At 46.2% G+C, this 12,270-nt stretch overlaps 1 protein-coding gene across 2 annotated transcripts in view; it reads left to right on the forward strand.

Moving 5' to 3' along the window:
• LOC138287463 (uncharacterized) overlaps positions 1–12,270 on the forward strand; it is a 287,365-nt gene that overhangs the window by 225,890 nt on the left and 49,205 nt on the right. For both annotated transcript variants that reach the window (XM_069227897.1, XM_069227898.1), the window contains exons 16-17: positions 1,294–1,431; positions 2,986–3,155. In XM_069227897.1, the coding sequence (XP_069083998.1) occupies positions 1,294–1,431; positions 2,986–3,155 (308 nt within the window). The remainder of the gene's footprint in view (positions 1–1,293; positions 1,432–2,985; positions 3,156–12,270) is intronic.

The following is a 12,270-nucleotide window of genomic DNA, read 5'->3' on the forward strand; positions in this document are numbered from 1 at the left end:
TGCCCCATAACGGGGCCTGACCTGTTGTATTTTGCACATTGAGAAATTAATTTGAGAGGAAGGTCTGTTTTTTGTTTTAGGTGGTCGTGACCAAAAAATGCGCTTTGTTCTTTTGTATTTTATTAACGGCTTACTTGAATTATTTCTTGCCTGAATTTAGAATAGACATTTTTAAAATGTGGTGTTTTTTAATCTTGTATGTTGTTCATTCCAATTTTGTTTTTTAAGTTTTAAATAACTGTACAATAAAATTGACTGACTAATGACAAATAGTGAAAAATAGATCCAGAAATTAATTACTCAAAATTTCAACTCCGGTGATTAGGTTAATAGAGCTGTACAAAGTATCCGTTTTGTTCAGTTTTTCATGATTTTTCACACTTCTTGAAGGTTGCCAAGTTTCCCAGATTTTCTCTGCCTATGTGATTCTTTTATTTGTCTCTGCGCAGCAATAGTTTTTACGCCAGTAGATTCCAGCAAGTTGCATTGCGACCCCAGGAGCAGAACTCTGCTACTTGCATAGTGGGGACATAATTCTGTGCTGACAATCGGGTGATGGTTTTCTAAGTAAAGTAGCTTTGCAAAGGAAAAGATTGCTAAATGCTTCTGAACGGGTTTTCAGCGTTAATCGATATGTGTGACATAAATGTTTGCAAAATTCTCAATTTTCAGGCGGATGTTCCGGAAGTGAAATACGCCCGCAAACAGATTTTACATAAATCTTTACAAAAAAACCTTATCGCTCCTCTAGATCTCAAAGCTCCCTTTTCCCAGACCCCCTTTCACAAGTTGTCATGGAGGGTGGTAATCATATATACAAATATCACAACATTGGAATGCTGGGAGATTATCTGAAGACAGTGAAGTGTTTCCGGGCTTCTAGGGGCTGGTATAAGCGAAGCCTTCTGCTCCAACATCCCAATGTTTGTCTTTCTGATTCTCCCTTTCTAATTTAGAACATCCTGCTCTCAGTGGGTGGAATGTTTTACTAGCCTTGTAATCCTTCTGCCTCGGGCTATACCGGTTGTTAAAGGCCCTGTCACTTGTCATAGGCCCACTTCCTGCGTCTCGGACCTTTAACTGGGGTTCAAGGGCTTTAGCAGCTGATGTGGCCTTTGGTACCCGGCTGTAAGGCTGTGGTAAAGTGATGCTGTTCTCCTCACACAAGCCCCGCGCCTTCATGCAGTCACTTGGGTCTAACATAGGTCCCTGATGTACCACCGCCTCAGCGCCGCAAAGCATCTTCCTCTGGTCTGGTATTCACCTGTAAACTTTGTTAATGTTGTTTTGAAGTCTGCTACGAGCCTACAGACGAGGGCAAAGCCTCCAAGCCATTCTTGTCGGGCGCCTGGAAGGCGCTGACGTACATCTCACCCAACCTCCTGGAGCTCGGAGCCATAAATCGGAGCCTTGGACGCGCCGCACCGCGAGGTCAGCCTCCTAGCGCTTCACTGCGTGTCCTGTGCATGTGTTCTGTGTGATGGGCATGTGTCTCTGCGTGCAAGTCACAGCACATGTCTATTTTATTGTTATCGCATGGCATTGCATGTTCATTGCACATATACTGTATTTTTAATTTTGTTACATTTACTTTTCAGCCCCTTTCAGAAGGGGCGTCCTTGGGCAGGACTGGAGTGGTCGGTCTCTCTCTCTCTCTCTCTCGCTCTCTCTCCACCCCCGTCCTCCTCTCTCTCCACCCCGTCCTCCTCTCGCTCTCTCTCCACCCATTCTCTCTCTCTCTCTCTCTCCACCCCATTCTCTCTCTCTCTCTCTCGCTCTCTCTCCCCCATTCTCTCGCTCTCTCTCCACCCCATTCTCTCTCTCTCTCTCTCCACCCCATTCTCTCTCTCTCTCTCTGTCACCACCCCCGTCCTCCTCACTCTCTCTCTCTTCCCCTTCACGTCTCCCCCTTCCCCCTATTCTCCCCTCCCCCTCTCTTCCTCTCTCTCTCTCTCTCTCTCCACCCCTGTCCTCCTCTCTCTCGCTCTCTCTCCACCCCCATCGTCCTCTCTCTCTCTCCACCCCATCCTCTCTCTCTCTCTCTCTCTCTCTGTCACCACTCCCGTCCTCCTCACTCTCTCTTCCCCTTCACCGTCTCCCCCTATTCTCCTCTCTCTCTCTCTCTCCCCCCTCTCTGTCTCTCTCCCCCCTCTTTCTCTCTCTCTCTTTCTCTCTCCCCCTCTCCCCCTCTCCCACGCCCTCTCCCCTCCCTCCTATTCACCGTGATACTCCCTGGCAGGTGGGCAGTAGTAATACGGAAGTAGCTCACACAGTTGTCCCGGTGCTGACAGTGTCACGGCGCCGTGGCTGGGCAGTTGTGGTTTAAAGCATCTGAAACGGGGAAATACCCCAGGGCAAGTGGTATTATTACACCTTTTTCTGCACGTTTTACCACATTCTGTCATGTTTTGGCATATTTACACCCGCTTCTTGCAGATGGGTGTGTCAGGAACTATCCACCCACTTCTAACCCCTTTCTTCCCAACCCGTGATTGGCTGATAAGCTCTTGCATTCATATCTTGGGTTTGCAGAAAACCTAATGTGTGAAACCTGTGACACAAATCATCCACCACTCAGTGCACATCATAGAACTGCCTTATAAATATGCCTGTGGATGGTCTGTGATGCTTTGTGCCACACGTGCCCTACCAACTGGAGCCTGTAGATGATCAGGAAATGGACCACCATGGAAGCTTCTGTCTCCTAAAGAGATCCTGGGAGTGCCTCTATGCTGTCCCTTTTCCTGGGCACAACATGCTTTGTGACACCAATGTCCACTGCAGGCCTTGTCTGAATGTCCCTGCGACACCTCAGCGTAGGACCATACATAATCTACTACTGGTTCAAGGTTTATCACTTTGCATCATGCTGCTACATTTTGATAGTCTACTCAGGTTTTGCATTTGTAAAGTTGGCGGTACTACTTTCAGGTTGCAAAGTTATTAAAGTTTACCAAATGCATGAATGTTCTTTGATCTGCCCAGATCTGCCCACCAGTCTGGATGGTATCCTTGAGGCTGCAGTGACTCTCTCACGCCCCCTGCTGGAGCATCTGCACTGTGTGGTAGTGACACTTGGTGCTCACGGTGTCCTTTTGTGTGGACGGAGCAGCGAAGGCCAGACTGTGTCGCTTCGCCCTGGTTTTCGGGAGCAGGTAGGTGCAAGAAACCGATTGAATACCCACTGAGGGTGAAGAATTCACTCATTTAGTTAAAGTTGCCTTTACACATTGTCATAAGATTGACTAGCCAGGTCACATCTTTTCCAGTCTCATTGGTGGTATGTCCCTTTGCTTGTTTTGGACAAGGTGATGTTCATGAATGTTCTTGGTTGGCTAGGTCATGTCCAACATGAGCCAGAATATGGCATGAATGATGCTGAGGTGATATACACTTTCAGCGACAAATAACCTTCTCTAAATTCTCCCTGGCACAATCATCGTCAATGACTTCCATATTTGGCTCTCATCACTTAATCCTCACAGACCCTTCTGAGTGCAGGTATCCCGTAAGAATCATACACATTGTCTTTGGCTTATCTTATGTTAACCCACCTTTTGCCACTCACCCTTCTCAATGATCATACCACCTAGTAGTAACATCACACTGATAACACTCCTCACTTGTTATCAATGGTTTAATTTCTTAGGCGGCCCTCAATTCTCTTTTTAAAAATATTTCAAGCCTCCACCTCTTCGCCTAACTGTTCAAGCCAATCTGGATTCAGTCTCAGGGTTGGTCAACTCTCTTGCCTGGTACTAAATAGTGTTTCCACGCCATAGGATGGCCTACACATGTCCATAAATCCATTTTCAAAATGTGGCTTTAGCAATCCCTCAACTCATCTGGAAAGTGACAAGAGTGAAGCACGTGTCAGGGGTGACGTTAATGGAAAAGTATTGTGTGATATTTAGGAGAACAATGTTGAGCATGATTTATTGATGAAAATGAAATTGTCTGATTGTGTGAAAAATCTGCAAGGACCACTATGGTTTGGAATACGAAAACAAATGCTACTTACAATCCGCTACACTTGTGGGCCTACATTTGAAAAGTCTTTGTTAGCTGAATAGTTTGCAAATGGTTCCATGTTTGTGTGCCTCTCAGGACTGTTCCTCCCTAAATGTTCTTTCTACGCCTTTTAAAATCATGTCACTCAAAGTATGTTTTAATTAATCTCGTTAATCCTACCACACTTCCTAAAAAACGTAATTTTTAGGACAAATGGACTGTTTTACTTTGCCATAAGGTTTAGAGCAATCTATCATTGTTTTCCTATCTTTCTCGTCCTCCGTTCTTCCTTCTCACTTGTGGTCTGGGTCAGAGTCTAATGATAAAAAAATAAGTACCTGTCCAAAATATGAGCATCGGTGCTAATCACCTGCAACCACCGGCACAAATTAAGCATTGATTGATTCCCCCTCTGCCGGGCCTGGTCTTTTGAGGACCTTTGCTACTGGCAGTGCTTTAAATGGGCAGGTATGGTCCGGTACTGAGTACCTGCACTTCTTTAATTTGAAGGGGGGAGTACCTGCACTTCTCAGCACTGTTGCAATACATTACAATGAATGACTACCAGCACCTATTGGGAGTAAACAGGTACTGTAAAGACAGAGTACCTGCACTTCTGCATTTCCTTTTGAGCACTGGCTACTGGGAAGCATTTAGGCTGCTGGCTCTAGGGTGACGCCCCCTCTCCCCCGTCCTCAACCTATTGACGTTAGTTACCACTACCATAGGCTCTGGTGTGTGCAGCGTTCCAAAGACTGGATGTGTTGAGGCTGTTGGCAGAAGAAGGGAAGGCCTATGCTTGAAGGTGACACACCCTCATGGTGTGTCACGCCTCTCCCTCACTTCCCTCATGGCTGATCTAGGGCCTTTATCCCCATTTAGAATGAATCCTTCTCCAGGCAGTGAGAGAGTCCCCAGGGGGACTCACTTCCCAGGCTCTTATCGACAGAGACTGTAATATATTCAACACCAGCACCTCTGTAAGGCCTTAGGCTCCCACATAGTGGTATACACTAACTTTAAACAAATGGCCGTAATATGGTCTTTTTTAGCTCTGGCTTAGAGAACGCTTTGCTGTTTTGACAGCCTCTTGTAATAAAAAAATATCATAAATACAAAATATATACTTTAGACCCTGATTCACAAAAGAAAGTTAGACCAAAAGTCTAACAGACCAAAAGTCTAACTTTACTACTTTTTGGTATTCACAAAGGTAAAGTTAGACCAAAAGTCTCACTTAGACCAAAAGTCTAACTTTACTACTTTTTGGTATTCACAAAGATAAAGTTAGACCAAAAGTCCAACTTTACTAGTAGTAAAGTTAGATTAAAGTCTAACTTTACTAGTAGTAAAGTTAGATTAAAGTCTAACTTTACTAGTAGTAAAGTTGGACTTTTGGTCTAACTTCACCTTTGTGAATACTGAAAAGTAATAAAGTTAGACTTTTGGTCTAAGTGAGACTTTTGGTCTAACTTTACCTTTGTGAATCGGGCCCCAAGATGAGAGTTCACTCAGCCTTGTTCATACATTCTGTTCATCTGTCATTCACATTTTGCTTCCAACCACAACCGTGTGCAGCATAGGACGATAGGTAAGCCCACTTCATCCATTGGCCCTCCTGCACGTTGAGTGGTATCATTTGTCCTGATCAGATGAACATCTGCTGAAAAAAAAAATGTTCTTCAGTGCCAGGGCTATTTGAATCGAATTGAATCGAACACATTTATTATGCATAGTTAATTACAATTCTTGCATACAGTGACAATTTACATAAGATGTACAAAGAGTATAAAAAAATTTGCACAGTACTAAGTCTCAAACACAGATGTTACATTGAGAATGAGATACAAAAGTTAAAAAGCACTTGCAAAGAAGGGTGCTGGAGTTGTTCACAAACCCGAGGGCATTGCAAAGTCTTTTAAGTTTTTGATTGGCTCTTGCTAAAACCTAGTAAAATGGCACTAAGGATCATGTCCGTAGGATGGAAACAGACAATCACAGCCTGTCTGCATGATCGGAATGGCCCTTTGGTTAAAGGGCACTGATGGAAATGGGGTTTCTGGTTGGCTAGGGTATACACCTAAGCCAGCCAGAACCCACCACTCTAATCAAGGTGAGTAAGTTACACACCAAAAATAACCTGTGCTCACCCCTGGTAGCTTGGCACAGAGCAGTCAGGCGTATCTCCAGAGGTCATGTGTGAAGCGTTTGCGCAACACACTTATACCAGCGACACAAAAGAGACCCCAGAGAGGATGATATAAAAATATGGCTTCTGTTTTGAATATATGTCATAAGACCAAAAAGCATCATAAATCAGAAGTACTGTGCACATGATGCAATGACTGCAATAGTACCCGTATGTCAAACGACATACATAATAGTATCAGAACATGCAGTAGTAAGGTGTATGAATCGTCATAGCTGTAGGAGGCTGGACTGGCTTGTAGTGAGTACCAAGGGGTACTTGCACCTTGCACCAGGCCCAGTTATCCCTTATTAGTGTATAGGGTGTCTAGCAGCTTAGGCTGATAGATAATGGTAGCTTAGCAGAGCAGCCTAGGCTGAACTAGGAGACGTGTGAAGCTACTACAGTACCACTTAGTGTCATATGCACAATATCATAAGAAAACACAATACACAGTTATACTAAAAATAAAGGTACTTTATTTTTATGACAATATGCCAAAGTATCTTAGAGTGTACCCTCAGTAAGAGGATAGGAAATATACACAAGATATAAATACACAATAGCAAAAATATGCAGTATAGTCTTAGAAAACAGTGCAAACAATGTATAATTACAATAGGATGCAATGGGGAAACATAGGGATAGGGGCAACACAAACCATATACTCCAAAAGTGGAATGTGAACCACGAATGGACCCCAAACCTATGTGACCTTGTAGAGGGTCGCTGGGACTATTAGAAAATAGTGAGAGTTAGAAAAATAACCCTCCCCAAGACCCTGAAAAGTGAGTGCAAAGTGCACCAAAGTTCCCCTAAGGACAAAATAGTCGTGTTAGAGGGAGAATGCAAGGAAAACACAAATCAGCAATGCAACAACGATGGATTCCTGTCTGAAGGTACCTGTGGAACAAGGGGACCAAGTCCAAAAGTCACAAGCAGCTCGGAGATGGGCAGATGCCCAAGAAATGCCAGCGGTTGGTGCAAAGAAGCTCTTACTAGGCTGAAGAACTGTGAATACTGCAGGAACGACAAGGGCTAGAGACTTCCCCTTTGGAGGATGGATCCCCCACGCCTTGGAGAGTCGTGCAGAAGTGTTTTCCCGCCGGATGGACGCCAACAAGCCTTGCTACACGCAAATCGTGCGTTTGGCGTTTTTGGACGCTGCTGGGGCCCAGGAGGGACCAGAAGGTCGCAAATTGGACCTGCAGAGAGAGGGGACGTCGAGCAAGACAAGGAGCCCTCACTGAAGCAGGTAGCACCCGGAGAAGTGCCAGAAACAGGCACTACGAGGATGCGTGAAACGGTGCTCGCCGAAGTTGCACAAAGGAGTCCCACGTCGCCGGAGACCAACTTAGAAAGTCGTGCAATGCAGGTTAGAGTGCCGTGGACCCAGGCTTGGCTGTGCACGAAGGATTTCCGCCGGAAGTGCACAGGGGCCGGAGAAGCTTGCAAAGTCGCGGTTCCCAGCAATGCAGCCCAGCGAGGTGAGGCAAGGACTTACCTCCACCAAACTTGGGCTGAAGAGTCACTGGACTGTGGGGGTCACTTGGACGGTGTCGCTGGATTCAAGGGACCTCGCTCGTCGTGCTGAGAGGAGACCCAAGGGACCGGAGATGCAGCTTTTTGGTGCCTGCGGTTGCAGGGGGAAGATTCCGTCGACCCACGGGAGATTTCTTCGGAGCTTCTGGTGCAGAGAGGAGGCAGACTACCCCCACAGCATGCACAAGCAGGAAAACAGTCGAGAAGGCGGCAGGATCAGCGTTACAGAGTTGCAGTAGTCGTCTTTGCTACTATGTTGCAGGTTTGCAGGCTTCCAGCGCGGTCAGCGGTCGATTCCTTATCAGAAGGTGAAGAGGGAGATGCAGAGGAACTCGGCTGAGCTCATGCATTCGTTATCTAAAGTTTCCCCAGAGACAGAGACCCTAAATAGCCAGAAAAGAGGGTTTGGCTACCTAGGAGAGAGGAAAGGCTACTAACACCTGAAGGAGCCTATCAGAAGGAGTCTCTGACGTCACCTGGTGGCACTGGCCACTCAGAGCAGTCCAGTGTGCCAGCAGCACCTCTGTTTCCAAGATGGCAGAGGTCTGGAGCACACTGGAGGAGCTCTGGACACCTCCCATGGGAGGTGCAGGTCAGGGGAGTGGTCACTCCCCTTTCCTTTGTCCAGTTTCGCGCCAGAGCAGGGGCTAAGGGGTCCCTGAACCGGTGTAGACTGGCTTATGCAGAATTGGGCACCTCTGTGCCCAACAAAGCATTTCCAGAGGCTGGGGGAGGCTACTCCTCCCCTGCCTTCACACCATTTTCCAAAGGGAGAGGGTGTCACACCCTCTCTCAGAGGAAGTTCTTTGTTCTGCCATCCTGGGCCAGGCCTGGCTGGACCCCAGGAGGGCAGCTGCCTGTCTGAGGGGTTGGCAGCAGCAGCAGCTGCAGAGAAACCCCAGGAAGGGCAGTCTGGCAGTACCAGGGTCTGTGCTACAGACCACTGGGATCATGGAATTGTACCAACAATGCCAGGATGGCATAGAGGGGGCAATTCCATGATCATAGACATGTTACATGGCCATATTCGGAGTTACCATGGTGAAGCTACATATAGGTAGTGCCCTATATGTAGTGCACGCGTGTAATGGTGTCCCCGCACTCACAAAGTTCAGTGAATTGGCTCTGAACAATGTGGGGGCACCTTGGCTAGTGCCAGGGTGCCCTCACACTAAGTAACTTTGCACCTAACCTTTACCAGGTAAAGGTTAGACATATAGGTGACTTATAAGTTACTTAAGTGCAGTGTAAAATGGCTGTGAAATAACGTGGACGTTATTTCACTCAGGCTGCAGTGGCAGGCCTGTGTAAGAATTGTCAGAGCTCCCTATGGGTGGCAAAAGAAATGCTGCAGCCCATAGGGATCTCCTGGAACCCCAATACCCTGGGTACCTCAGTACCATATACTAGGGAATTATAAGGGTGTTCCAGTAAGCCAATGTAAATTGGTAAAAATGGTCACTAGCCTGTTAGTGACAATTTAAAAGTAATGAGAGAGCATAACCACTGAGGTTCTGGTTAGCAGAGCCTCAGTGAGACAGTTAGGCACCACACAGGGAACACATACATGCACACCTATGAGCACTGGGGTCCTGTGTGACAGGGTCCCAGTGACACATACATATAGGCCACAACCTTATGAGCACTGGGGTCCTGACTAGCAGGATCCCAGTGACACATAACAAACATACTGAAAACATAGTGTTTTCACTATGAGCACTGAGGCCTGGCTATCAGGATCCCAGTGAGACAGTGAAAACAGTGACAAACACCCTGACATACACTCACAAACAGGCCAAAAGTGGGGGTAACAAGGCTAGAAAGAGGCTACCTTCTCACACAACCCCCCCCCAAACGAAGGACAATAAGGCTAACCTTGGCCAGTTGAGACTTTATTGTCTAAGTGGTGATAAGTAGAGAGTAGCTCTGCAATAGACTGGTTACTCCCTTTATCATCCACTATATGGTTACTTCCCTGTGGGGATGTAAACCACCCTGTTTGAAGTTTTTTAGCTAAGCAACAATGTGAAGATGTATTTTCAGAGTTTCTATCAGTAAGTTTTAGTTTAGAGCAGTGGGAATTGTCCACTGAACCTATTTGTAGTGATGGAAATGCCAGACAGGGATGCTGTCTCAGAAAAGCCATAGCTGGGCAAAAACTTTGTCCATCTGGCTGGAAGAGAGAACAGGGATGCTGTTTCTCTTGAGTTGGAGCAGGGCAGGGATGCTGTCCTATGAGCTCCACACTAGGGCAGGGATGCTGTCCTAAGTGTTGTGAGGTAGTGCAGGGTTTCTGCACTAAAGTTTCTCTGGGAGGGTTGGAGGGATGCTCCATGTTAACTAAAATGGTGCTGTTTTTCTCACCAATGTTAGTTATCCCACAGAGAGGTACTTCCACCTCAGGGAGTCCAGCTTTGCCAGCTGATGATTCCCTTGGAACAGGTGCCACCCCAGGAGAGGTTTCTCCCACCACAGGAATAGTATCCTGAATGGTAGGGTGGTTAGGGGATACTGTGATACCCTTTTTACCTGTTGATGGAGAGGGATCCTGAGTTTTCAGGCCTTCTCTCCTTTGCTTTTTCATTTCACTTGAAATGAGAGGGAACAATTCCTCAGGGATGCCCAGCATGGCTGCATGGGCATAAAACTCTACATCAGCCCAACCTGAGGCCTCTAGGTCATTACCTAAGAGACAGTCTACAGGTAAGCTAGGTGATACCACCACCTGCTTAGGGCCAGTAACTCCACCCCAACTAAACTGAATTATAGCTAAGGGAAGAAACTTAGTGGAGTTATGGACATCAATAATCTTATACTGTTGTCCAATGATGTGTTGTTCAGGAGGCACTAGGTTTTCAGTCACCAAAGTGAAACTGGCACCTGTGTCCCTGTAGGCCAAGGCCTCAACACCATTTATTGAAACTGTCTGCCTGTACTTATCCATTGTAAGGGGACAAGCAGCCAGTGTGGCAAGGCCAGTGCCACTAGGTGTGACAGAAACTGTCTTGGGGCTGATTACATCAGTTTCCACTATGGACCCATAAGTGAACCCAACTACACCCTTTGCTTGACTGTTGCCAGCAGTCCCACCACTAGTACCACTACTGCTAGGGGCACTAAAGCTTGATGTATTAGTGGTGGTAGGCTCAGGGGGTTTACCTGGACAGGACTTATCCCCTGGCCTATGGCCTCTGTTTTTACACACAAAGCACCAAGGCTTTTTAATGTGTGCAGGTTGGGAAGAAGAGGAAGAATTTGTTTTATCCCCACCCTCTGAAGAGTGTTTAAGATTTGAAGTGGGATCTTTGGTTTTACCCTTATCCCCATGCTTATCTTGAGATTTTTCACCATCTTTCTTCTTATTGCCATCTTTGTCACCCCCTGTATGAACTTTTCTGTTCACCCTTGTTCTGACCCATTTGTCTGCCTTCTTTCCCAATTCTTGGGGAGAGGTCAGATCAGAGTCTACCAGGTACTGGTGCAACAAATCAGACACACAATTATTAAGTATATGCTCTCTCAGGATTGTGTTATACAGGCTTTCATAATCAGTAACTTTACTGCCATGTAACCACCCCTCCAAGGCCTTCACTGAATGGTCAATGAAATCAACCCAGTCTTGTGAAGACTCCTTTTTGGTCTCTCTGAACTTTATCCTGTACTGTTCAGTGGTTAAGCCATAACCATCCAGGAGTGCATTCTTAAGAACTGTAAAATTATTGGCATCATTTTCTTTCACAGTAAGGAGCCTATCCCTACCTTTTCCACTAAATGATAGCCATAGGATAGCAGCCCACTGCCTTTGAGGGACATCCTGTACAGCACAGGCCCTCTCAAGTGCAGCAAACCACTTGTTAATGTCATCCCCCTCCTTATAAGGGGGAACTATCTTGTGCAGATTCCTGGAATCATGCTCTTTTGCAGGATGACTATGGGGAATACTGCTGCTGCCACCATGGGTATCTAAACCCAACTTCTGTCTTTCCCTCTCTATTTCTAAAGACTGTCTATCCAAATCCAGCTGTTGCTTCTTGAGCTTCAGTCTGGTTTGTTCCACTCTCAATCTATTGAGCTCCCTTTCTAACAATCTGTCATCAGGGTGGGTGGGAGGGACATTTCTAGATACAGAGGTATGATGGGAATGAACAGAAGGAGACCTGTCCCTTACAGAGGGCACCCTAACAGCTTGGCTACCAGCATAATGTGAGATCACATCATCAGTATGGTGTGATTCAACCTCTGTACCAACTATGCTAGACTGTCTAGTAATGGGCAGGCTGAGAAGTTTCTTTCCTGAACCTTTTCCTGGGGGAGTCCCTGGATCAGATTGAGAACCATTAGCTACTTTTTCTACAGATTGGGCACTTATGGCCTTATCCTGTACTCTAAGCATATTAATTAACAGTTCTAAGGAAGGATTCTTCCCTACACTCAAACCTCTCTCTATGCAGAGACTCCTTGCTCCTTTCCAGCTAAGGTGATCATATGCAAGTTTGGACAGTTCAACATTTTGGCCTGTGCCAGACATT

Source organism: Pleurodeles waltl, chromosome 4_1, assembly GCF_031143425.1.
Source record: "Pleurodeles waltl isolate 20211129_DDA chromosome 4_1, aPleWal1.hap1.20221129, whole genome shotgun sequence".
NCBI classification, from domain to species: domain Eukaryota; kingdom Metazoa; phylum Chordata; class Amphibia; order Caudata; family Salamandridae; genus Pleurodeles; species Pleurodeles waltl.